We start from the raw sequence: 27763 nt of genomic DNA, 5'->3' as shown, positions 1-27763 counted from the left end.
CCGAACACCACTCATACCCATAGACACGGGGAGACTTTCTTCACAACAACCTTAAACGATGATGACGATCGCTCTCGATTCCAAGGAAACTCGCGATTTTTCGGGAGGAAAGAAGAATATTGCGCTGGATAATTTTGAAATGAATAGTTAAACATCAGTGTAAGGTATTGAATTACATAAATTTATTACGTATTCATGATAAGTAATTTGAAAATACAGTAATACCCCTAACTTACGTGAGGTTAGTTCCAGACCCCCTCATGCAAGGGGAAGTTTCGCGTAAGTTTGGCACGGTCTCTAAAAATGCTAATAAATGCTTGCCTCTAGAGTCTGAACTCTAAATATGACCCTAATCATGCTCCCTAAGTAATACGCTAATTTTAAATGAAATTAAAGTTACTGTAATTTGATTTAAAAGTCAGTTTGATAGATTACCCTTAAAAAAGAAATAACTGGTTGGCGTAAAAATAGTTACAGTACAGTCTATGATTTAGCTGATGTAGGGATTCAGTTAATCATGTTTGTTTCAGCTCCCCTGGTCCTGTTTTGGTTCCACCTGTAAGAGCTAATTATGAACAAGAGAGAGAGAGAGAAAACGTACGTATGTAGATACTTTATGCACATTAAAAATTATTGGACTGTACAGTAAATAAAAAAGAAAAAAACAGGAAGTATGGGTACTCACCAGTGATGAATGTTGATTTTTGAAGATGGTGATGAATTAGCTGTGCAGTATGATGAATGAAGATGAAGATGACTGCTCAGTGTACTAGAGGAGTTACAGCTCCTCAGAGCCCTCTTCTGATAGAGAAATTCTTCTGCCAGGGCTGCTACAGGTACTTTGAGTTGGAGGTTCTTGCAAAGGTTTGGATTTTGGAGTGAAGAACCAAGTTATTTTGCTCTGCTGCTGCTGCTGCTGCTTTTTCATAGTTTGCTAGAGGTTTCTGTGTGTCTCCATAGCTATTCTATGGCATTTTTCACCTTCAGAGCACATTCAAATTGTGGATCCCACTCTTCTACATGGGTTAGGACCTCCTGTTGTGTCCTAAGGATTATCCCAAGACTATCAATTGAAAGACCCTCGTCATCCTCTTGTTCTTTTGCCGATTCCTCGTCCTCTTCACTAACTAACTTGGTCAACTCAGGCAAGTCATCATCCGTCAGGTTGTCAGAGTAGGCATTGATAATATTGTTGACTTCTGTGCAATCCGTAAATCCTTCATCCCCAAGCAGTTTTGCCAGTTTTGCAGCCATACTGACAGCTGCATTATGTATCTCCTCCGGCAAGAAGCCCTTGTAGTTGTGGACTGCATCTGGCCACAGCTTTTTCCAGCATGCATTCCGTGTTTCTTTTTTCATGTCTTGGAGGGCAGACTGAATTATTGAAAGGCACGATACAATGGTGAATGTCTTCCAATATTCTTTTAATATGAAGTCCTCCACTGTATCCATTGCATTCACCAGGTGTTGCAGAGCATTACGTGTGTAGAGGGTCTTGAATGCACATATCACTCCTTGGTCCATAGGTTGTATGAGGGAAGTGGTGTTTGGAGGGAGGAATTCAATCTGCACACCATCATGAGACAGATCTATGGGGTTGCCCTCCAGCATTGTCCATGATTAGCAACACCTTAAAATCAAGGTCTAAGTTGGGAAGGTAGGTTTTCACTTCAGGGCTGAAACATTGGTAGAACCAGTCAGATGTTAAGACTTTGGTTATCCAAGCCTTGGAGTTATGCATCCAGTAAACAGGCAAGGTATTCTTATTTTTGTTTTTGAGGGCCCTGGGCTTTGCAGACTTATAAATAAAGCCTGGTTTTATGCATGACACTTACCTGGCAGGTATATATATAGCTGTATTTTCTGAAGTCCGACAGAATTTAAAAAACTTCCGACACACGCAGTGGTCGGCCAGGTGGTTAGTACCCATTCCCGCCGCTGGGAGGCGGGTATCAGGAACCATTCCCATTTTCTATTCATAAATTTTCTGTCGCCGGTACTGAAAACACCTGTTTTCAGTACCTCCGGCTTAGGATTTTGGAAACTTCATTTGCCGCTAAGTATCCTAATTGTCTTTTAATTTATTTACTTGGATTTGTGGCTAGGCATACGCTATCTTAAATTGATTTGAATTTGATTCATTTTTGCATAAGATATCTGAATCTAGTTAGGCTAGTTTCAGAGGGTGTTGTCTGCAAAGATAGGGTGTGGCTACCGAAAGCTTCGGTAGTTCCGCACTTGGGGGGCGCAATTAATCAGTAAACATGTCTATATCCGTAAGGAAAAAGTATGATTCGTATGTACGCAATTAATCAGTAAACGTGTCTAATTCCGTAAGGAAAAAGTTTGTTTAGTATGTACGCAATTAATCAATTACGAAAGTCAGGGTAGTGATACTGCTAACCTTCCGGTAGACTTTATTTTGCCTAACGCTGTAGTATGGCCTACGGGTTATGACTATGTCTGCGAGAGGTGATCGCTCTCCTTCATTGTTGTGAAGAGTTCTACTTCTGTTTTTGTTACGCCTAACCCTGTAATGTTGCCTTCGGGCCCTAAAACAGTGTCTGTAGAGGTTATTGCCCTTTCTCTTATACTATTTCGATTCGTAACTTAGAATCGAAAGTGCTTGCTTTAGAGAGCAATAGTGAAGTGGCTAAGTGCAGTGACAGTGCCCCTTGTGTAGTGTAGGGTGCGTCAGATCGGCCTTATAACGCCTCTAGGTCTAGACCTCTGTCGAACTCCCAGAACCAAGGGAGAGGGCATGTCGAAAGCCGAAGGAGGGTTACAGGGAACCCCACCGATCTGGCGTGCCTTCGGCAGTTTCTGATGAAAATCCCCAGACTGCCAAAGTGCGTGCACATGCACGAATCCTGAAGGATTGCTTCTCGTCCTCCGAGGCGTCCTCCCCGCACAAGGGTTGGAGCTCTCGGAAGGACTCGCGCCCTCTAAGAAGCTTTATAGAAGAGGACGCTTCACGTCCCCTCTCCCTCGTTATGTGTTTCAGTGAGAAGTAAGAAGGCGAAAGTTGCCTGATCACGTGTACTTCTTTCCACCAAGAAATAGGAAAAAGAAGTCAGTTTCTCTCGCTTGTTTTGACGCCTGTCAGGAGCGTGACGCTTTTCTGCACGCTTATTTGGACGATCGGCTTGAACAGGACGCTCGGATGGACGCACTCACCAGTGGACGCCGAGCGTCCTCGCCAGTGGCCGCCGAGCGCGCACCAGGACGCCGAGCGTCCTCGCCAGTGGACGCCGAGCGCGCACCAGGACGCCGAGCGTCCTCGCCAGTGGACGCCGAGCGCGCACCAGAACGTTTCTGTTGAACTCTTCAAGCTCTTGTTTAAGATTTGAGCCTCAAGAAAGTGAACAGAACTTCGTCTTCGAAACCCAGCAAGACCTCGGGTTTCGTGAATTCAAGAGGTCTCTGTCAATATTATATTGCTTTTCGCAAAGGTGGATGGAGTTAAGGAAAGCTCAAGGGAAGATCTCGTTTTCTCTACCTCAGTCAAGACTTTGAGATAAGACAGTTACGGGTTATGTAAAGGCTCGACGTCCTGAACGTCAGGATTTTCGGCAACGTTCAGTAGGATTCTTGCAAAGGCACTCATCAAAAGGACGCTCTTCAGGAAAGCGCAAGACAGGACTTCCTTTGCCATACTGCCAATAAATTTAAAGCTTTTTAGACCATCTGAAAGGGTTTTTCAGATGATAGATTTTGTTAGTTTCTAGTCGAGACTTCCATGCCGATTGAGCATCGTCGTTCTACCTACCGTAAGCCCAGTCTCTTAACAGGATTCTTGTCCCTTCCTTGTTTGAGACGGGAATCGAAAAATAAAAGGCTCGACTTCCTGGATTACGTTTTGTCAATTCAGTGACTTTCCCCCATTGACAATATACTATCGTTTTGTCAAGTAAGTGGGTCTCCCCTCATTGACAAGATATCTCTCTGTACCATTAATGGGTTAGTTCTCATTGACAAACATCTCATTAACTTGATATTGCGTAAGCGAATAAGGACAAGGTTCGGAAGAGCTCTCCTTCCTCATTCGCAGACTCGTACAAGAAATAGACTTGTAGACTACGTCAATGAACGCTTATGTCCAGTATCTTAAGAAGCTTGAGCTGTCTGCTTCGATTCTCTAAGTTTTGTTCATGAAACTTGCCTGTCAGATATGTATGTAGCTGTATTTCCGAATTCAGCTATATATATGTCTGCCAGGTAAGTATGAACAAACTTTATTGTGATATAATAAAATATTTTGCCTTGCGTTATTTTACTACTGGTTGGTTCAAGTCATACACGCTTGCTGTAGTTACCTCTTCGGATGGCAACCGAGAGGTCTATTGTCTACTATTTTAAGGACATTTAATCGTCACTCCCTGCAGCCTTCCAGGAGTTTCCGATTTATCTTTTACCGTTGTATGGTAGTGTTCTGACGACACAAACGCATCTATATATTTAGCGTTTTCTGTTTCGCTTAAATATACCAGCTTGAGAGTCTCTTTTTGTTCAAAAAATAACGGACCTATTTCTTCGTAGAATAGGGTAGCTGGCAACCCAGACATAAAGTTAAGAGACGACGTTCGTAAGCTGCTGGCTGCTGCTGTGTCTGACTGTCCAAGTTCCAACCGAGCCAGTAACAGATCGTGCGCTGTCATGCACGGTAGGTTACGTCTCTCTCTCCTGCAGGATTGACTGACTAACCGTATCTCTGTGCTGGCGGTTACGTCTCTCCTGCGGGATTGACTGACTAACTGTATCTCTGTCCTACAATCACGGACTTTAGCCTAAGATTGAGGGGATTTCTTACGTGAATGAATAAACGTTGCATTAGTTTTGCCTTACTATGTTCAACAGAGTTATCTCTTAATCCTTTCGGTGCTCGTTACCGCACGGTATAGAACTACGAGTCTACCGCAACATTGCACTTTTATATGCTCTCCTGCTTAGGCAAAGCGCAGCCTTATAGGGAAGTAAGCATACTCGGGGAGGGAATGGATGAGCTTGCTGGGGACCATTTCCTTCCTGAAGAAGTTTGTTTCCCCGAATAGACTGCAATTCAGACCACAGTTTTTTCCTACCGGGAAACTGAAATGTTATTCAAGATCTAGGAATTATTCTGAACATCTCTCAGTGCGTCATGATAGAAAGAAGGTGCCGGACATCTGGATAGTGTTTCAGATGTCCTGGATCTTAATCTGAAAGAAGTAAATGCAATTCGGTCGTCCCTCCAGTCCTCGAAACGAGTTTTTGGAACCAGTGGTCCACATCAACTCTGATATTCCACAGCTCTCTCATATCTTAAGAAGTATCTTCTCTCGGTCCCTGCTCGAGTTTACGAGAAAGAGCCTATTATAACAACAGGCGTAGAATGTAACGATCATCTAGAGGTTCGTTACAGGATTGCAAAAGTCCGTACGAATCGTCTCGATCGACGGCAGCAACGATAGATTACTAACATGCTAGGTATTTTAATTAAGTGGTGTTCTTTTTATGGTTGTCTGAGAGGGTTATTTCCTCTTCAGTATGTGAAGTGTAATGTGTTACGTTAGCTTTGTGTGTGGTTCAGGTGGTCTAACTTATCCTAGCATGAATGCCCCTGGTAAGAGAGGGCTAGGGTTTCCTGTCAACAAATTGGTCCCGTCCAGTTGTCAGACCCTTGTTAGCTTTCTCAACAAACAGGTCACATCCTAGTTGAGAGCTACTAAGGTTTAGCAGGCTAAGAGGCAGGACCTACGAAGTCAGCTACCTTAGCAGGTAAGGAACTTAATAAATAATTTTAAAAATTAGTTAATTTTTGAATTATGACGATGTTGCTGTCTGTGACCCACCTCCAAATGTGTCAATCAGCTATATATATACCTGCCAGGTAAGTGTCATGCATAAAAATGATATTGTTATGATACAATAAAGTTTTATGCATACTTACCTGGCAGGTATATATAATTAAATTCCCACCCTCCTCCCCTCAGGAGACAGGGTTCAGAGAAAATCTGAGGAAAACGGGAATAGTTCCAAGTACCAGCGCCACGGGAACGTGGGGGAGATCACCTGAACTACCAGTGGTCTAGCGGTTGCCGAGAGTTTTGAAAATTCTGCCAGTGCGAACAGACAACAGAGAATGTTGTTTGACAGATTTGCATCTGTCAAACAACAAAGACCTTCACGATCATTGAGGTCTGTGGAATCTCGATTCTAGCTCACCATCTACTTTTTGTCTCGCCTGTTTTCTCGGAGTCAGACACTCGTGCGAGATCAGGCGACATATAGTAGCCCTGAGTTTCTTATTGACGAAGTCGATTGCGGACGACGTTGGGTTGCGTTGATACACCCCCAAGGTTTGCTTAGATTGAATCGCCCAGGCAGTCCAGACACTCATCCTTCAGCTAAGAATAGTGCCTTTTGGTCTTCAGGGTACAGCCTTGCTGTCCTTGATTCGTCTGACTGGTCAACTGGTCGTTCACCTGACTTTAGTACAGACTGTGCATTTCCGGATCGAAGCTTTCAATATGGAACTTAGACGTAGTCTGAAGTTCTTGATGTCAAAGCATTCGAACCTCTCCTGCCTGTTAACTTCTTGTATGTGATCAGGAAGGCCTTCTTCTAACCACCCTAGATACGACAAAGAGGGTTAGTGAGATTTTAAGCCATCGTCACAAGTTTTGGCTTTAGAGAACACAAGGAGGTGTGCTCTCTAAGCCTTTTGTTATGGCCTAAGAATGGAAACCCTTTTTGTCCTTGGGCCAGGATCTTGGAAGCAAGGATGGCACAAGTTAGTGGGCAGGAGCCAGAGAGAGTCCTGTGCCCTGTCAGGTCTCTCAAGTTTTATCTACTTAAAATCAAGAAAGTCGAAGTCAGTCGGGCAATCTGCAGTGTTCCGAAAAAGACCAGACTTGCCCATATCGAAGTACACCCTGGTTTTAGGGTTAAGGAGTTCTTTCAAAAAATGCTCCTTCATTGTGTTTGCACAAAGATTTGAAATCTTTTTATCTGAATGCTCACGAGGTGAGGGCGCGGCCTCGGAAGCATTTCAACAGAGCATGGCACTCAGCAACATCCTGAGTACCATGTTTTAGCGAAGCAACTCTGGGTTCACTTCACACTCCCTGCGAGATGTGAAGATGGCATATGAGATCTGCTGCTCGCTAGGGCCATACGTGTCTGCAGACACAATCTTGGGTGCAAGAAGTACTACTCATCCTATCCTGTAGAAAATGGTTAGGAAGAGCTCTTGATTTAGTTGTGGAGTCGCTGACAACGGCGACTTCTTAACTCTGAAGCCTTAGTTAACACACATTAACTTTGGCTAGGTTGGTCAGGTGGTGATATATATAATTATATATATATATTTATTTTACTTCTTAGCCCTCATGGTATGGTCAATATGGTCTAGTCACATTGTGGTCACGCCCCCGTTGACAGATCATCTGGAGTGCACCAGCTTTATAGGTCTCTACCTCGCTGGCAACTCTAGTAAAGCAGAAGCAGACTTGGGTGACAGTAATCACGAAGTCGGCTATGCTAACAGGTGGAACCAAGATGTAAATCATCTGCATGCATTTGTGTCCCAAAATCCTTCTATTCTGTCCCTTCCCACCTCCAACGGTGGGGTTCAACTAGTATATATATATATCTGACAGGTAAGTTCATGAGCAAAATGATATTGTTATGATACAATAAAGTTTGTTCATACTTAACTGGCAGATATATATATATTCAAGTACCCACCCACCTCCCCTCAGGGGACAGTGGAAATAAAAATTATGAATAGAAAATGGGAATGGTTCCTGATACCCGCCTCCCAGCGGCGGGAATGGGTACTAACCACCTGGCCGACCACTGCGTGTGTCGGAAGTTTTTTAAATTCTGTCGGACTTCAGAAAATACAGCTATATATATACCTGCCAGGTAAGTATGCATAAAACTTTATTGTATCATAACAATATCATTTTTAGCATGTGGCCAGCAGCATTCCCACATACAATGAGAGTGACCCTGTCCTTTTGGGCCTTAAATCCAGGAGCTTTGGCCTCTTCCTTCATCAGGTATGTTCTTGATGGTATTCTCTTCCAGAAAAGTCTAGTTTCATCCATGTTGAAGACCTGTTCAGGCCTGTATCCCATCTCCTGGATGATATCTTTGAAGGTCTCTGGATACCTCTCTGCAGCTTCGACATCAGCAGATACAGCCTCTCCATGCAGCTTCACACTCCTGATGTTAAACCGTTTTGAAAACTTGTCAAACCATCCCCTGCTGGATTGAAAACTTTCACTGTCTGGTGATGTCGACGACGTTCCTGGCTGTGGCTCTTCTGTAGTACTACCCTCTTCCACAATCTTATAAAGCTGCAAAGCCCTCTCCCGAATCACGTTGCCCTGCAATGGGATGTCTTTTTTATGGCAGCCTTCTATCCATACTGCAAGGGCAGATTTCATCTTCACTATGTTTGGGTCTCTCTTTGTCAAAACCTGCTTCGCCTTATTTAGGTAGGCCTTGGAGGCCATTTTCCGAATTTCTGCTTCTTTGTTCTTGATAGAACGTACGGAGCTCTCATTCATCCCCGACTGCCATCCTATGCTTGAAGCAGTCTCCAGATTTCAACATGTCTAGCACTAACTTTTTCTTCTATTGTCATCATCTTCCTCTGTTTCTCAGGACGACTGCTAGAAGCCTTAGAAGGTACTTGACGTTTAGGGATCTTGATGGTTAAAGTGCGTATAATAATAATGTAAAATGTAACAAAAGCACAAAATTTTCAACATGTGAACAGTACTACCAAGACTAACGGGTTGAACTGGCGCCAAGAGGCCTGAGATGAAGCAAGCATCCCAGCATCCAACAAAGGCTGTTGTCCTGCTCTGTGATTGGTTGCCTCTATTCCTCCTAGCCAATGACGTGTGTCTAGGGAGCCTACGTCATCACCCATGCCAGATACTTTGACGATGCGATTTGGGGTTTCATATTAGTGCAATTTATTACTGTATATTTTGTACAGTAATACAGATTGTACCAGCATTTTTTTTCAGATTAACAAAGTGGAATTTTTACAGAATGACACCTAATACAACTCTAAGTTACGTCTCTGATGTGTTTTAGTTTATTAACGAATTCATATTATCGTACCAGCCTGACCAAACGCCTGCAATCTTGAGTAAGTACCAGCCTGACCAAACACCTGCAATCTTGAGTAATATCAATAAATGTTACATATATACGCTAATATTGTTCAAATGAGCGCTGGGAAGGCTGGGAAGGACATTGTATCAATGCTGGTTACGAAAGGGACCGGATGCGAAAGACGCCATATTGGATTTAAAAACTGCCTTGAAAACGTATTTTACGAAGAGCTCACATGCTTATTTTAGTTCGTATGGCGCTTTCATGTATCACATTATGTTGACGAAACTTCAGTCTTCTGAATGTTATGCTTAAAGATGTAACTGTATTCTTGTTTCACCAATTAAATATCGAGTGAATAAGGGTGATCTGCCTGAGTAAGATGGCCTCAAGGCAGTTGTTTCCCCTAGTTTGTACTGTAAGGGGTAGACACAATTATTGTTACTAATAATAAAACATTAAAAATTAAGCCTAATTATTATAGGAAATTGGTAAAATATTAAAAATAAGCCAAATTATGTCTGTTATCCTAAGCTTAAGAAAATTCGCTAAGTTACATCGCCAGCTAGTGGCATGAGCAGATGTAAACAAACCATCATAAGGTCTACTAGAATATTGTACTATACAAAATCACCTTAAAATATCTTTCAGTACGTGTTATGTTATAAAAAAAAAATTCATAAAATATTTTTTTTAAATAGGTACTTTTCATACCTCTTTATGCTTTATGAATGTGATACCATTATCAGCAGAGCAATACCCATTGATCCTAATAAATGTATTCCTTTAAAATGGGAAAGAATTCTGATATTAAGGATAACCGGGAACTATCGATATCGCAAAACCCTTTAATTTGATTATAAAATACTACCAAGAAAATATTGCCCCATAGTACACAACAAGGCTCGTAAGTCAAGCACAACTGGTAACTATGAATAATGAGCAGACTGCAAAATTTTTGGCAGGCAAAAGCACTGTCAGAAACTGACAACAACACACATGCAGAACTTCACTTAATTTACTATGTTTATAAGTAAAGTAGCTGCAATTGTTAAACCCAGCTTTCTTTTGTAATTTAAATTCCATTTGGCAACTAAAGTCAGTGTTCATAACGGTCAAGTGGAATCAGTTGATTATTTCAAGAATGTAAACAAAACCAGAATGCAAATGGAAGATTGCTGTGTTCATATAATTCGATAATATGGTAAAAATACATGCAATATGATTAGATATAGTAAAACAAGGGTTTTATTAAAATCTGTCAGTGTAGCAACCTAACTGGGGCAACAGACTCACTCTCTCTCTCTCTCTCTCTCTCTCTCTCTCTCTCTCTCTCTCTCTCTCTCTCTCTCTCTCTCTCTCTCTCTCATAATACTTATGATGATAATCTGTCCTCCACTAAGATATTCCAGTTTTTTTAATTGAGGATGAAGCGATTGTAAACCAGTACCAACATAAACAACCAAATCAAGAAATGGCCGATTGCTGATGTTATTTGCCGCCACTATAAAAAAATGAATATAACAGAGCAGGCAAAATTGATGTTCAGAACTTAACACTTATACAATTAAGTATTGTGCATGTTTTAAACCCAACTTTGTTAATTTACAATTACATCCATTCTACCAGCCAAGTACTCAATCAGCCGAGATTTTGAGAATGTAAACAATGTCAAATGCAAATGGCGTACGATGACAATGTTTATATTCTGTAATAGCTATATGTTCAACTTTTTCAAATTATTATTTTGTCTAGAAAATATTTAGGTTTATAGAGCTTTTTGGTTTTTAGAATTACAGATAGAGATTGTACACCTGTAAGAAAGTGAGAGCTCACTCATCCTAATGTTTAATTATGGTGATTATTCATGGTAGTTGCTGTAATTACAGTTGTTTTGTTTACAATATCAAAAGTTGTATTGCTAGTGATTCACTTGAATAAACTATGGTTTTTACCATTATTACAGATGTTTTGTTACAGTGTCGATGTTTGTCGATAGTTGTGACGGTAGTTAACTATTGGCACAACTATGGCACTTAAAGGGTTAGCCTATTATTAAAAATCTTGGCAGGATTTTAAGGTTGTCGCACAAATGCCTCTTTCATAATATAATTTTCAATAATCTTCTCAAGTTCAAGTTGTGGTTCTTACTATTTTCCTGAACAAATGGGCATGGCAACAACGCCAAATTGAGGTGACTGACCGAACAACTTTTGTTTACAAAAATCATGTGATTGATTGGGTTGGATTCCGGTTTTTAGGGATGGATTTTCTGTGCTCCAGCAGTGGCCTGGTCCCAAGATTCCCAGATTTAAAAGATTGTACTGTATTTGTGGATTTTAGCTATTAGGTAGTGGGGTTGTGGTACACATCCCCTGGGGGTGTTGACTACAATTGCATGATGACAATTAAATTTTAAATGTTATGACCATTGAATTTTAAATATTGATTATGACTGGGTTTTTCATTCATCTTTTACAGATTCTTGGGGTAACTCGGTATGGACCTCACAAATGGTCAGTTGAATCCATTCACTCCAAGAATATTGTGGCTATACTCCATCTACTTGTGGCCCTGGCCCGACATTTTCGTGCTCCAATCAGAATGCCTGAAAATTGCATAATTAATGTTGTTATTGTCCAGGTTTGTAGCTGCAAAACTTGTTTTTGGAGAAATTTAAGAAAAATTTTTTTTATTTGTTGTAGCTTAAATGTTATTTATTTTGTAAGTCACTGTTTACAGATTATGTGTTCTTACATTGAATCATGAAATTGCATTGTATACAGCCTATATGCTAGTCCCTTGATGACAGTTATGCAGTCATTAGTTTTAGTGAACAATGTGGAAGAATGCCAGGTATGTAGAGTAAGACCAAGTAGCTGTTTGGTATCAACCAGTTAGCTTAGGAAGATGCAATTGATAGTATTGCCTCTTCCTTTTAACCAACAGAGGTATGTAACGAGAATCCATTTATTTAGGATGAATTGCTGACTCCGTATGACTAACTAGTACACCTGTCCTCCAACAGGTGTGTTTTGAATTTCTTAGCTCTTGTTAGAATTCTCCTTGCTTCCATTGAGTATAGGGGCTCGTTGATATTTTATGATTTTACTTGTGTGCTACTTTTACGGAACTATACATTTATTTTTCTTAGGAAGCTGCCCAATGGAATCAAATCCAAAAATGACTGGTTCATTAGGGATGATTACTGTGTCGGCAGAATGTTGATATTTGAGGTAGATAGACCCACTGTTTGTACCAGCTGCAGGGTGTTACATGATTTTGAGAATAGATGAGGAAAGTAGGGATTTTTGAAGGACTTTATGCTTAAGTTTGTTAATATAGGAAGAGAAGGGAAGTTACACCGGACCTGGCTTACACCACTCCAAGGTTATGATGCTCTTGCTCCCCTTCGGTTCAGGAAAAGCATATTGATAAGTTAGGACAGGAGGTAAACCTTATTTTGGTCGATAAAATGTTTTTCTAAATTTAAGTTAGGGACCTGTTCTGGGTCCCCCCAGTGTGTGCGATCATGTAGGACTACCCTGTGACAGTTGAGAGTCTGCTGCCAGGGAACCAGGTCAGTTCTGGGGGGGATTAAGTTCTGTGCCCTCCTTCACCTGCTTCTTGTTTTTCACAATCGGAGTCTCATTTAATGCATTAGCTGAAAGATCATTTTGGTAAACGTTAATCTTCAAAATGTATTTGACTTCTACCATCATTGGCATCTACTGTGAGGTTTTTAGCGCCAATAAGGCTACGTAATTATATAAGCATAGACAGTGTTATTAATGATAATGTGGCTGTAGTGAGTTGTACTTATTCTGATGTTACACTGACCCAATTGACTGTTAAACCAATCTCTTCTACTTTTATATCTGATTCTAAATCCTTGTCTACTATTCCTCTCTCTCCAAATTGCACCTGTTCATTCCTTACATGCTGTATCTTCAACTATAGCAGAGTCTCTTCCTTCTGCCTCTAATAACTTTTCTCTTTCCAGTCATACCATGGTTACAGTATCTTCTATTGTTTCCAGGCTAGATATTTTTCTGGTTAAGCTTTCTAAGGAGGTCTTGTATGGGAATGCTCTCAATTCTTTGGAGTTGCATATGGACATGGTGGGAGTGTTGGTTGTTGCTCCTTTTCCCCTTGCATCCCAATGTTTCTTGTTTTCTTTGGCACCATGCAGCACTTCATTTTCTTTAGGTCAACTGACTTGTGTCGACTTAGTTGAATCGCTTCAGACTAAGTTTCTCTGTCTCCCTTTCATTGAGTTACAGATTTGTTGCAGGTAGTGGCTTGCTGTCCCCCACAGTCACCCTAACTCCTCCTCTGATGGAAGAAGAGTTGAAATCAGAGGAATCTCCTTCAGTGTGTTGACATTTGCTGGAGCATTGTGCTTTGCTTCATCCTCATTTAGTGGATAAAAGAGGCCATGTAGAGAATAGGTCTCGGTTATCTTTGAGTATTTCAGTGCCCATTAAGTATTTGAAGAATCCAAGTTTCCTCATGCAATTCAAGTGCATTTCATAATTTTTTTTGTAGTCTGGCACACAATGCTTTGTTAAAGTCTAGTAGTTCTCATCTTTTTGGTTCTTTGAAGTCGCGAAGAGCTTCCTCTTAATGATACAGGTGCTTTACCAGCGCTTAAACCGTCTTTAGTTGAAGATTCGGTTTTCTTTGCCTATCTAATTCCTTTAAAGAAAGACTCTTGTGACAAGTTCTTTGAACATGCTAAGGCTGAGTTTGTTGTCCAGGTCTCTGTTTAGCTTGGCAAAGATTTATCTTTTATTGAACTTTTGCTTAGTATGATTGCTTCTTCTGTGTGCTATCTTAAAGAGGTTGAAGCATCATCTTAGAGCATTTGTTGCACCAGCTTTCAGACCCAGGCACAGGGTCCCTTCAAGCTGATGCTGTTTCAGTGTGCCTGAATTGAAGTGGTTTTTCCACAAGGCTGCTCTTCACTGCACACATGATAGAGTGTTGCTCCCTGAATAGAATCCAACTTCTGGCAGCAGTAAGATCTAGAAAGGATTCCAGATCAGGTAAGAATATTTGTTCTTATACAATATACAAACCCATGGCTCGTTACATAATTCAGATTATCATCAAGCTGGATATTTATATATTCTCCGGGAATACAGTGTGGCCCCCTTATTTGCGTTCTCCAGATTCGTGGACTCACTGATTCGTGGATTTCTCTCTGGACCATATCCACCCATTATTTGCAGGGAATTTGCCTATTTGCGGGGTTTTCCGACAAAAATAATCACTAATTAGTGTATTTTTAAATTAATTTCATGACTAAATAAATTTTTATGGTACAAAAATGATTTACTAATTTTCAAATATTAATATTGATTAATACTGTATTAGTAAGTTTAATAAGATTAAATGATATCACACATAAATAAAAATTATAATTTTCTTCCTCTCTCCTACGGAGATGTATGTTTTTTTTTGTATGATAAATATTATTAGTAATGTAAACAGCAATGATATCAATTCATTAAAGAAAATACTATAGTGAATTAGTTACATTTTAGTTTATAAATTTAAAATATTATGTAAGAATGAAGGAAATCCCAGTCTTCTCTCTCTAACTCCAGGTACTTAAGCTGTCAAATATATCAAGTAATGTGACAGGAGGGGGAGGAGCTGTTGTGTTGTTGCCACTAAGTGTTCATGTAATTTCTCTCTCTCTCTCTCTCTCTCTCTCTCTCTCTCTCTCTCTCTCTCTCTCTCTCTCTCTCTCTCTTATTTACTGAGATGTGAGAATTTTTATAGTACATGTACTATATGTTTATTAATACTTTAAAATAATAATAATATTAATATAACTGTAATTGCAAAATTCATATTATGTGATAGTATTTTAAAGAAATACAATAATCTATCCATTTCACTCTTTTAACCCTTAAACGCCGACTGGACGTATTGTACATTGACTAGAATTGTCTGTCGGGTGCCAAGTGGATGTATGGTACATTGACTACAAAAAGTTTTTTTAAATATTCGTGGAAAAATAGTTATAGGCCTAGTTTGCGAAAGATTTTAAATTACGCGCCTTCAGGGATGCTGGGAGTTCACGGATCACGCTGTTGTTTTGTTTACAAGTGTTACCCAGCTGCGCATGCGCAAATTTCTTTCTTCTCGCAATACACAATATCAGCGACGCATCGTCAGAGAGCGATTTCTTGATGCATTTGTGTTTTGCAGAACTTTTGCAAGTGCGCAACAAACAGGAAGTCTCTAGCACAATATTTTGATTTATGGTGAATTTAAAAAAAAAAAAATTTCCTTCCCTCTACGCGTGGTAACTGCTGAAAATCTCAAAATTTCTTTAGTCACCTTGTCGTAATTTTTGCACCATTTTCTATTAGGCTTTACATAAAGTGTTATACATGAAAATGTGTGCAATTTCATGTAGAATACAACAAAAAATAACTCATGGTTGTAGCTTTTATCAGTTTTGAAATATTTTCATATAAATCACGACAAGTGCCAAAATTTAAACCTGCGTTCAACTTTGACTCGAACGAAATGGTAAAAAAATGCAAGTTTAAGCTAAAACGCTTACTTTCTAGTAACATTCAATCATTTACCTTCATTTTGCAACAAACGGGAAGTCTCCAGCACAATATTTTGATTTTGGTTAATTTTTGAAAAAACTTTTTCCTTCCCTCGGCGCACGGTAACACTGCTGAAAATCTCAGAATTTCTTTAGTCACCTTGTTGTAATTTTTGCACTGTTTTATATTAGGCCTTACATAAAGTGTTATACATAAAAATGTGCTCAATATCATGTAGGATACAACAAAAAATAACTCATGGTTGTAGCTTTTATCAGTTTTGAAACTTTTTCATATAAATCACAATAAATAGAAAAAATTCGACCTTTGGTCAAATTTAACTCGACCGAAATGGTAGAAAACTGCAACTGTAAGCTAAAACCACTTACAGTCTAGTAATATTCAATCAATTACCTTCATTTTGCAACAAACAGGAAGTCTCTATCACAATATTTTGATTAATGGTGAATTTTAGAAAAAACTTGTTTTTACGTCCGCGCATTACGAAGTCATGCATCATTTTGTGATAATATTTTTTCTGTGTTGCTTTGATTGTTTTACAATTTGTTATATTCCAAAATCACACAATTTAGTGTACAATACAATGAAAAAAAAAATAACTCATTAGCTTTAACCGTCTTGCTCACAGTGCGATTTGTATACAATTATATATGAAAATTTTTTTTTGCGCTGTCATACATTCCAATACTTATATATGATAATGATATTTTTTTTTTCATTTCTGATGGTTGCATACTAAATTCAGGCAATGATAAAAAAAGGAGCCAAAAATGAACTCTTTAATCTTGAAAACTAAGCGTGCTGTGATTTTTTGAAAAAAACTTTTTTCCGCTTCGGCGCTAACTCCCGAACGCCGCCGGCATACAACAGACACTTTTGTAAATAGAGGCTTGGCATTTAAGCGTTAATTAAGGATAACTCTCTCTCTCTTTCTCTCTCTCCCTTTTGCCATACAAGATATCTTTCGCTGGGAGCGTTATAAGTATTTCTCTGAGAGAACAGAGATGAAAGAATTTTTATGGTACTAGCATGTAAAATGTTTATTGATATTTTCAGTTGTTAATAATAATAATGATAATAATAATAATAATAATAATAATAATAATAATAATAATAATAAAACTGTAATTAAAAAATTTGTATATGGTAGTATTTTAAAGAGATAAAAATGACCTTTCCATTTCACTTACGTAAGGATAACTCCTCTCTCTTACTGAGATGAGAGAATTTTATGGTAGATGCATGTGTTTAATATTTTCAAATAATAATAATGATAATATAACTAATTTCAAATGAAAATTCTTCCCTTTGTCTTTTCTGCATCCATTTCCCTACCTTCTCATAACTCCAGTGACGCTCGGAGCTGGGAAGCTGTCAAATATGTCAAGTAACAGTGCCATATAATAGTCAACGATTTTAATGGTCTCTCTCTCTCTCTCTCTCTCTCTCTCTCTCTCTCTCTCTCTCTCTCTCTCTCTCTCTCTCTCTCTCTCTCTCTCTCTCTCTCTCTTTTACTGAAATGAGATCATTTTTATGGTAAATGTATGCAATAAGTTTATTATTAATATTTCTAAAATCAATTTCACCATTGCCAAATACTACTGAAAAGACAAATTATATCCATCTACAAATTAAATATTTATTACAAATATATTACAAAAAAAGTATGTGCAAAAAATTATTTACAAAAATATTTACATAAAATACAAAATATGCTATATATACACACAAAAAAGGGATTTTGACGTAAGGAAAAATCTATTTCTGGGCGATTGGCTCGTGTCGCCAGCGAAATATCCTTTAATCTATTATTTCTAGGGTAAATGTACTAACACATACCAGAGAATAAATAAATAAAGAAAAAGGTCAGTACAACTGACTCGCTCACCCTCCAAGAGGGTGTCGGTATGAACACTATGGCGAGTGAGACCACTACCACGAGCCGATTGCCAATAGAAATCTCCCACTACAAAATCCCCACAAGAGGAGAGCCGACCCACAGAGTGGGCAGCAACTACTACTACTCCATCCTATGCTGCCGACTGCTGCGCCTCTTGGTTTGGCCATCCTGGGGAAAAAGAGGGTTTTAAGGGGCAAAGACAATCTTGAGCGATGGGATGGGTAGGGCGGGATTTCGCTGGCGACACGAGCCAATCGCCCAGAAATAGATTTTTCCTTACGTCAAAATCCCTTTTCTGGGCTCAGCTCGTGTCGCTGCGCGAAATCGTACCAGAGAAATAGCACAAGATTGTAAAGAAAATTCAACAAAACAAAAAGGGTCTCAAATAAAAGATAAAATAAAAGAAAAGAATATAATTGCTAATAAAGATACATATACACAATGATACAAAATTAGAAATATTGCTTAAATTAAACTTAATGCTAATAATGTTCTTAAATTAACGTAATTTGCATATATACAGGGCTTACATGGAATATATGTTTAAAAGTAGTATCTGTGTATCGATATGTACCAAGAACTCTAAAGCAATTATGACAATAACTTGAACAGAACAAACTTCAATAATAATAATATATGAAGGAATGTATATGACTTAATATACAAAACCCGTAACCATTGTAAATAAGATGTATCCCCTAGCATAAAAATAAGGGGATCACATCAAAGAGATCAATATATACAATCGATTGTGAGTGTCCCTAGCAAAAAAATAAGGGACACCCACCATATCATCATAAAAGCAGCTAAGACACAAGGTAACCGTAGATGAACAAGGCAGGCATAGACGAACTGTTGGGTGAGACAGGTAGAAAGGAGGACTGGATCTTCTACTAGAGATTAGGCAGAGTCGGGGGAAACTATGTTACCTGCCGCAACTGCTGAAAATTTCAGAGCTTCCAAGGACTTTAAGTAATGACGTTTAAATACTGTCGGCGATTTCCATCCAGTATATTTTTTCAACTCATCGAAGTTCATATGTTGGAAATAGTTAATTGAGGTGGCTACTGCCCTGACATCATGTGCTTTTGGAAAAGAGTCAGGATTGGCTTGTTTAATAAAGTACAGGATCTGCTGCCTGATGCCTTTAATAGATAAAGTACCACCTTTTTCTCTCTTAAAGAGAGGACCCGATAGGATGAGGAGGTCCTAGACAGAAAGGCTCGTAAGGTCGATACTGGGCAAAGAGATATATCTTGTGGAAGGGGTACTACCTTCCATGGTTCCCACCTCATCAAAGGATCTTCATTCTTTGCTATAAAACTACGTTCCGGAGAAAGTAGCACTTCCCCTGTGGGAAGAAATTGAATATGATCCGGGTCTCTGGATAATGCCGACAGTTCTGAAATTCTAGCTCCTGAGGCCAAGCTTAATAAAAATAGAGTTTTTCTTAAGAGCATTATAAATGAACATGTGTCATTATCAGTTTCTGAAGCCAGCTTTAGAACATCATTTAAGAACCATGATACTGACGTAGGCCTTACAGAAGGTCTAAGTCTAGCACAAGCCTTGGGAATAGACGAGAAGTAGGAGTCTGTCAAGTCTATGTTGAAACCAAATTGAAAAATCTTTTTCAAGGCTGACTTGTTTGTCGTAATGGTGCTAGCTGCTAAGCCTTTTTCAAATAAAGATCTGAAAAAGGATATAGCTGAATTGATTGTCATGATTCTAATATCTGATTCTCTCAGGAAGGTTGCTAACTTTTTGACAGCAGCATCATACTGTCTCAAAGTTGAATCTCTTTTATCGATTCCAAGAAGAGAATGTTTTGAGGGTCAATATTCGCATCCCTTTTCGCTGCAAACTTCATGAAATCCATAAAGTTAGGGTTTTTAGAATTCCTGAGGAAGCGAACACAGTCTTCGTTTGCACTGACTGGGAGAGCCTGGGACTGGGAATCCGAAGAGGGCGAAGACCCAGTTCCAGAATTAGAGGGTACCAATTGCTCTTCGGCCAGTCTGGGGCTACTAGAGCCACTTGACCCTTGAATGTCCTGAGTTTGTTCAGTACCTTCATGAGAAGATTCACTGGAGGAAAGACATAAATCTTCTCCCAGTTGTTCCAGTCTAGGGCCAGGCGTCCGTGGCATAGGCCAGAGGGTCCAGGTTGGGGGCCACATAACATGGGAGTTTGTGGTTCGCTTGGGATGCGAAGAGATCCACTTGTAGGCCTGGAACTCTCTGAAGAATCCATTGGAACGAACTGTTGTCCAGTGACCATTCCGACTCTAGAGGTACTGATCGGGATAGAGCATCTGCTATGACGTTTCTCACTCCAGCTATATGGGTGGAGGAGAGGTGCCAACTGAACTTGTCCGCCAGGGAGAAGATGGCTACCATGACATGATTTAGATGACGTGATTTGGAGCCTCCCCTGTTTATACAATGTACTACCACTGCGCTGTCCAAGACTAGCTTTATGTGGGAGTACTTTGGCGGACGTAACCTTTTTAGAGTCAAGAACACTGCCATTGCTTCCAGTACGTTTATATGGAACTGACGGAACTGAGGTGACCAAGTTCCCTGAACTTTCTTGAACTGGGAATATCCTCCCCAACCGCTTAATGAAGCATCCGTGTGGATGGTAATCCCCGGAGGAGGAAACTGAAGGGGCACTGATATCGATAAGTTCTTGACTTTCGCCCATGGGCGAAGTCGATTCCGTAGAATCTGAGGGACTGAGGATAATTTGTCCCTGGACCTGACATTTGCTCGTGAGCGCCAGATTCTGGTTAGGTCTTTCAGTTTGGCTTTCATCAAGATGTTTGTCACTGATGCAAACTGGAGTGAACCCAGGATCCTTTCCTGAGTTCTTCTTGACGCAAGTTTGTGACTCAGAAAATTGCTTTACTGACTTCGCTATTTCTTTCCTCTTGGCTGATGGAATCGACAGAGTATGGGAGGATAGATTCCATTGGATGCCCAGCCACTGAAAGTTTGACTCTGGAGTGAGTCTTGACTTGGTCCTGTTTATCTTGAAGCCTAGATATTCCAGGAACTGAATCACTTTCAGTGTTGCTATGTGGCATTCCTCGACTGTTGGAGCCCAGATCAACCAATCGTCGAGATACGCTACTACCATAACCCCTTGCGATCTTAGTTGTTGAACTACTACTTCCGCCAACTTCGTGAACACCCTGGTGCTACGTTGAGCCCGAAAGGAACTACCTTGAAGGAGAATGTCTGGTCTCCTATCTTGAAGCCCAGATACGGACGGAAGTGTCTTGCAATAGGGATATGATAGTAAGCGTCTGTAAGATCGATAGAGGTGGTGACGGCCCCACGGGAAGTAAGGTCCGTACCTGCGAGATCGTGAGCATCTTGAACTTGTCGCAGCGAATGGCTAAGTTTAAGCGGGACAAGTCTAAGATTACCCTTCTTTTTTGTGAGCCTTTCTTTGGAACGCTGAACAAGCGTCCTTGAAATTTTAATCTGTTGACTCTCGCTATAGCTCCTTTCTGAAGGAGGTCCTCCGCATACTCCGTCAATTCTTTGGATGGAAGTTGGCGGAAAGGTCTGGATGGGGGCGGGTCCGCTACCCAACTCCAACCCAGGCCTTTTGACACAATGCTCTGCGCCCACTTGCTGAAATTCCACCGGTGGCGGAAGTGAAACAGCCTCCCTCCTACCTGAAAGTCCTCATTGATGTTGGTAGCCTCCTCGGCCTCCCCTGAAATGCTTTTCCTCTATTAAAGGACCCTCCCGATCCTCTCCCACGAAAGGATCGCTTACCTCTGCCTCCTTACCCGAGCGGTCATACTTCTGGGAAGCCTGACCCTCGAAGACTTGATTGAAGGCTGGAGAGAGAGCGTAAGAGGTGGAGGGTTGAGGCTGGGGGGAAATAACATAAATTGGCTGCGACTGAGCCTTGGAGGTAGAAGGTTGGGCTGCTTGCACCAACGGGACAGCTGGAACCGGCTGAGTAAAGCGTGGCTGTTTCTTCTGGTAAGGCTGGAAACGTCTGGGTTTCCTTTGAGCCTTACCCTTGACCACTTGATCTTGGCGTCTCTTGGCCGTAAGACCCCAACGATCTTTAAGGCTTTGGTTTAGTCTTGTAGCCTCTGCCTGGACCTCCTTCACCATCGCCTCTGGGAAGAGGTCTGCTCCCCAGATGCTCGATGCAAGCAACTTATTCGGTTCATGCCGAATCGTTGCTTCTTGGAGGACATGTTTTCTACAGTTTGTTCTAGCCGTGGCGAACTCAAACATATCAGACTGCACCGTTTGAGTCAGAGACTTGGTGAGAAGCTTAAAAAGTGGCTCAGAACCATAGGAAATGGTAGCCACCTCGGTCATGGCCATGGTATTGATAGACCTGGCTAACCTAGATTTGGCATCAAATTCTGCCTGAATGAGGCTATCTGGAAGCCTAGGCAGCTTCTCACCAAACTGCTCCATAGCACAGTCTGGTTTGAGTTTTGCCCGCCGAAAAAGTGTTGGGCAGATCTTCCCACAACTCACCGGCTGAGGGAAGTAAAGGAGACGTAGGGTTCGCTTCTTTCAGCTGAGGCATCGAATCCCCCTTCTGGGCTGCTGGAATGGTGGTCGTAGCGATCTTTGTCAAGAAAGGGAGCGGGGTACTCTCTTCCATTGTAAAGATCGTAAAAGGACTCTTAAATGGTTGTATCTTCGTGTTGGAACAGTCCATGTCCTCTAGACACCTGAGCCATTCTCTCTGAGCCTGGTCTCGTGAATAGAGGACTGTCTCTTTTGGTACCTTATCGTCTCGAGTCATGGCCGAGGCGGTGAGCCTGGCGTAGCCGATGAACGGAGGCTGAAGGTCTTCCGGGTAGAACTCGAAGTCTTCAATCCTCCGAGTTCCACATTCCGGGATAGAGATAAGCCCGTCTTGGAAGGGGGCGTATGACGCTACTCTCCAAGGATTGTTCATAGAGAACGGAGGTAGAGAGTCATACGGAGGCAATTGCGCTCCCCCTGTGCTGAAAGGTGGGGGAGAAGCTAGTGGAGCTTGGCTCAGTCCGGCTATAATGTTGTCCTGAGAGTTGATCCTATCAGACAACCGGGAGAACATCTGTTCCATACTGGTTTTCAGAGAACCAACCAGATCGCCCACTTGTTGCAATAGACCAGCATTGGAATCCAAAGCCGGAGCTGCTGCGGAGGTGGACGGGTGGCTCTGAACCGGAACCAAAGGTAGTGGAACTGTTGACTCCGCTGGAGTGTGTGATCTCTCCCTGGAGGATCTACTCCTAGAGGATTTAGAGCCGGACCCAGAAGCTTTAGGCCTCTCTGCTCCGGGATTTCTAGCCGGAGACTTACGAGATGAAGATGACGCCGACGCCGTCTTTTTAGACGACGACGACGTCTTAGTCAAGGTTTTTACTGCTTGACCTTTGACCTTGGGTCTAACGGAAGCATCAGGAGAAGTATACAATTCTGTACCTGTAAAGCCTTGGAAGGATGGAGAGGTTGCAGGGGTAGAAGATCCAGTGGCACCCAAGGGCATCCCTTGGGCGTCCAACGTACCTACCTCGACCAACAGGTCGTCTACACCTACCATGGGTTCGATATTAAGATCCAATGTCGCGACTTCCGAGGAGATGTCCTGGCCTGGATCCGTCAACGAGGCAGCGAGCTGTTGTTGAATGAAAGCGATAGTCGGGGCCGCCTCTGCTGGGTCGACGTAGCCCGTTGACTTGCCTCCGGGGAAGATCAGTACCGCCAACCTCTTCTCAAGAATGTAGGGCATACCCTTGGCGGCGTTCTTCCCAAAACCGCCGACCCAGGCCCGCAGGGTTGCCAGTGCGGTATCCTTCACAGCCGGAGCCTGGAAGAGAGGGTATTTATTAGATTTTAAGATTAAACTTAAAACTAAAACTAAATTAAAAGCTTAACTTAAAATTATAGGGGATACAAAAACCCCTTGTATTTTTATCTTAAGTTTAAGAAAGATTGAATTTAGAAAACTTAAGAACTATAACAAATTGGGGACTGGCTAACGGAGTTGGAATACTTACCCCGTCTAAAAGCTGGCTCACCAGATCATAACAGATGGTGCATGTCTCGTGATACCAGACCTGGAGGTCCCCGTGCGGAGTCGCACATGGAGCATGGGACCGGCAAACTTCATGTCCACAGGGATCTTGAAGTGTGGCGGCGCATCCCGGATGCTCACAGTTGGTGGTCTGTAAGTGAAAAGACACATGAGTATCTTAAAGGCTATCACTTACAGGCTAAAGGACAGAAGAACTCCGTTGCATGCCGGAGCTCGGAAAAATTTTGGGCATAACCCCTCCCTTAACGCCTGAATAGGCTATAACCCCGGAGAGATCCGGTGAGGCAGATAAGGGAGGGGGGATGGTTTAAGGTAGCTTAAGATAAACTTACTAGTTTAACATAACAGATTCTTAAACCTATAAAATTCGAACGTACCGGACTAAGTCCAGTGCGTGGCGGAGCGTGTCGCGACTCAGCGCGACGGAGGGGTTAGTAGAGACCAACTGTATGCCTCGGTCCACCCTGCGGGGTGGACTAGCACCTTTCCACTTGGATGCCGGGGCTCCGGTAGAAAAGGAGCCCCAGTAAGGTGGGAAAGGGCGAGAGGGCACACAGACTCGCGCTAGTAACGGAGCGACGGAGTAGCGACGGAGGGGGGAAAGGCCAGTCCCCCAACCTTACCATCCGGCCGGACCGAGAAGCTGGAGAGGTCGAGTCCAGTCTGGGTCTGTCCCGTCCCTCTACTCCCTCCGCCTGGGGGGGGAGAGGGAGGCAGGCTCGGGTATGCGGAGCGAGCGTGGGCAGACCAACCCTCCCCCCGGCTCTATGGAAGAGCGGGAGGGGGGAAGATGACTGGACAGGCGTCTGGCTGCTCCGTGATCACGTAGTGACCACGGGGCGGTAACAACAAAACAATGAAACAATAAGGCCTAGAAAACACAACCGGCTGATCAGAGAGATGCTATCGGGAAGCAACCGAACTGAAGAGCGGTAGCATATGGGCCCTATGAGCCATAACCTAGGCTAAGTGAAGCCAGACGCCTACACTAACATAAACATAATATAAAATAAATAAATCATTGAAAGAAAGAAAACAAAATAGTAGGAGAAAAAATCCAGGAGTGTACGACTAACCCGAAGGAAAGTCTACCACTCAAAGCTAGCCGGGGCCGATACTAAGAGCCGTGGCTAGGGTCTGGATAGAAGGGGCCTACATAAGGTAAAAAGACATGCATGCATGACATAAACCGTGTAGACTGTACCCTAAAACAAATAGGATGATTAAAAATAGAGCGTACTAAAGTAAGGGAATGTTCTGGGTATGGGAGACCAAGAACAACATGCCACGAGGCAGAACCATGCTGGCCAATGCTTCCGACCTAGAGTTTCGTATTTATACTAAAAACGGCAAATACGGGCTCATAGGGACGGAAAAAAAACCAAATAGCAATAAACATTGAGTACTTAACTTAGCTGCTGCGATGGCTGCACGCTCCATGATAAATAAATCCAAAATAAAGGGCACAAATAACACAGAGTAAAAAAGGGCACGTGTATACAGTGTGCGCTAACTGAAAAGGATGGCCACCAGAGGCGCAGCAGTCGGCAGCATGGGATGGAGTAGTAGTAGTTGCTGCCCACTCTGTGGGTCGGCTCTCCTCTTGTGGGGATTTTGTAGTGGGAGATTTCTATTGGCAATCGGCTCGTGGTAGTGGTCTCACTCGCCATAGTGTTCATACCGACACCCTCTTGGAGGGTGAGCGAGTCAGTTGTACTGACCTTTTTCTTTATTTATTTATTTTCTGGTATGTGTTAGTACATTTACCCTAGAAATAATAGATTAAAGGATATTTCGCGCAGCGACACGAGCTGAGCCCAGAAATTGAGGGAATCCTTCGTAAACCTACTATTTACAATATGTGACTGCCAGAAAAGGTGTCAGACCCATAGAGGTCAAAATCTGAAAAGAGAAAAAAAGGGTAAGTTTTTTTGGCCAAAAAAAAAAAAAATCAAAATTTCACAAATTTTTTTCGTTACTTAAATGAAATAGGAAGTGGCTAATTTTTTTTTATAGAATAAACTCATATTATCCTAGAGGGGAATTATGTAAAAAGATCTGCACTAAGATGTAATTTATTTTTATATCAGAAATGTTATTCTCTCTCTCAAACAATAATTGTAAATGTTTCACATCTTAGCTGCTAGCCTCCAGGTCGCTTGGCGGACTGGAGCACAGGCCACTCGAGTCAATTAGCGGGGCACATAATTGATTACTTAACCAAAACTCCGTGATTTATTGCTCCAAGTTTTGGTTAATGGCGTTCTGTTAGGTATGTTATGGTGCCCTGATAACCGAAACTTGGCCCCGTTAGGGCACCATAAATTGCCGATTTTATGGCACTAGACAAGCCTCATAAAACTGTATCATCATTAACCGAGTCTGCTGATAACCGGGAACTGCCTGTACTTTGAATTCCTGATAATTCTTTTAATGATTTATTTTTGAGTAATCAGTTATTTGCACATTTTCTTTTATATTAGAGTAAAATTTGCTTTAAGACTATAATATGAAAACTACTCGGTGATATAAATATATGTTTTTTTTTTTTAGGTTACGTTATTTAGAAATATATAGGCATCTGATTCATATATTTGTAAATATTCATTTATCACTGATTGGAGAATAAAAGCAGTGTTTTTAGATTAATAGAGTCCGATTGGCCTTGAACTGTAATGTGAAAATGACTTTTTGATACAAAATTATTTTTTTAAGAAGTATACATACATTTACGTTATTTTTAGATACATGTCTGACTATATGAAATGCTAATGTTATTTATACATTTTGAATGTTTTCAAGCCTAGATGCCAGAATTTCCTTTAGTGATACATAAAGTATATGTTGTACTTATGTAACATAGTACATACTGATTGTAACAGCACTTTTCTCCGAGGTTAAGAAAGTAATTTTACAGAACGACAACTGTTATGTCTCTGATATGTTTTACTAGTTAATCATGGAGGTCTTATATAGTGACAAACACTGTGAATTATGTACTGCCTTTGTATATATTTTCAAAAATATACATAGCATACACAAAATCTCCATACTGATTTTACACTTAAAGGCATGAAAACTTAAACTAATTGTAGTATATAAGTACACACATACTTCAGAAATTAAAAAAGTTTCTGAAAGAATATTATCTTTGAAAAGTGCAGTAACTTTGTGAATGGGTATCACTTCTTGTGAAAGTATGTATATGCACTAACTGGTAGGTGCTGTAATTACCTTTGTATCATACTGATGCATGCACAAAAATATAAATACAGTGGTCCCCGTATTCGCGGGGGATGCGTACCATACCCGCTCCTCCCGCGAGTAATTAGAATCCACGAATAGTTGGAACCCCTATAAAAATGCTGAAAGCAGCCTAGTTTGTTAGTTAAAACTCAAGAAAAACCCAATAAAATTGTTATACTTGGTTTTTTAATAATTTTATCACAAAGAGTGCATTTTATGATGAAATTGATGAAAAAAAAAACAGGAATTTCTGGATATTTCTCATAGAAAAATACCACAAATAGGCAAATTTTCCGCGAATAATGTGGGAAATGTTCCCCGAGAGAAATCCGCGAATGCGTGAGTCTGCGAATCCGGAGAATGCGAATACAGGGGGTCCTCTATAATACATTTTTAATAACATATTATATAGAAAAGCTTTATATTTTAAAAATTTACATAATAAATCAAACATAAACACTTTTGCAGAGTTTTGCAGTGTTTCTGGAGGATTTGCAAATGTTCACGCTATTGTGAAGAACTCGCGTATGATAATCAGTTGGGTTCCAATGAAAAGTTCACGCTATTGTGAATTCAGGTTATTATTGTACAGGTAGTCGCTCCCTCAGTCGAACCTGTTGTCGGTCCCAGGTATCGACAAAAAGTGACTGGAAAGGCGTCTTTCTGCATGTGTGTTAGAGGAGGTGAGTATCTGGCCCCTTGGATCTCCTAGACTTAAAGTCACTGTCCTGCTCCTCTGCACCGAGGAGAAGACATACTGGTAGTCGAAGGGAGTCCCAGTAGTTGCCCCCTCGGTCGAACCTGTAGCTTGTCTCAGGTATTGGCAGAT

At 41.1% G+C, this 27763-nt stretch overlaps 1 protein-coding gene across 1 annotated transcript in view; it reads left to right on the top strand.

Annotated features, from left to right (window-relative positions):
• The window catches only part of LOC135201660 (beta-parvin-like), a 196474-nt gene that overhangs the window by 119464 nt on the left and 49247 nt on the right, over positions 1-27763 (top strand). Inside the window, exon 10 of the mRNA XM_064230771.1 lies at positions 11599-11760. Within this exon, the coding sequence (XP_064086841.1) occupies positions 11599-11760 (162 nt within the window). The remainder of the gene's footprint in view (positions 1-11598; positions 11761-27763) is intronic.

Source organism: Macrobrachium nipponense, chromosome 28 (genome assembly GCF_015104395.2).
Source record: "Macrobrachium nipponense isolate FS-2020 chromosome 28, ASM1510439v2, whole genome shotgun sequence".
In the NCBI taxonomy this organism is placed as follows: Eukaryota; Metazoa; Arthropoda; class Malacostraca; order Decapoda; family Palaemonidae; genus Macrobrachium; species Macrobrachium nipponense.
The sequence above is the reverse complement of the archived record's forward strand: the minus strand, read 5'-3'. Positions and strand labels throughout refer to the sequence as shown.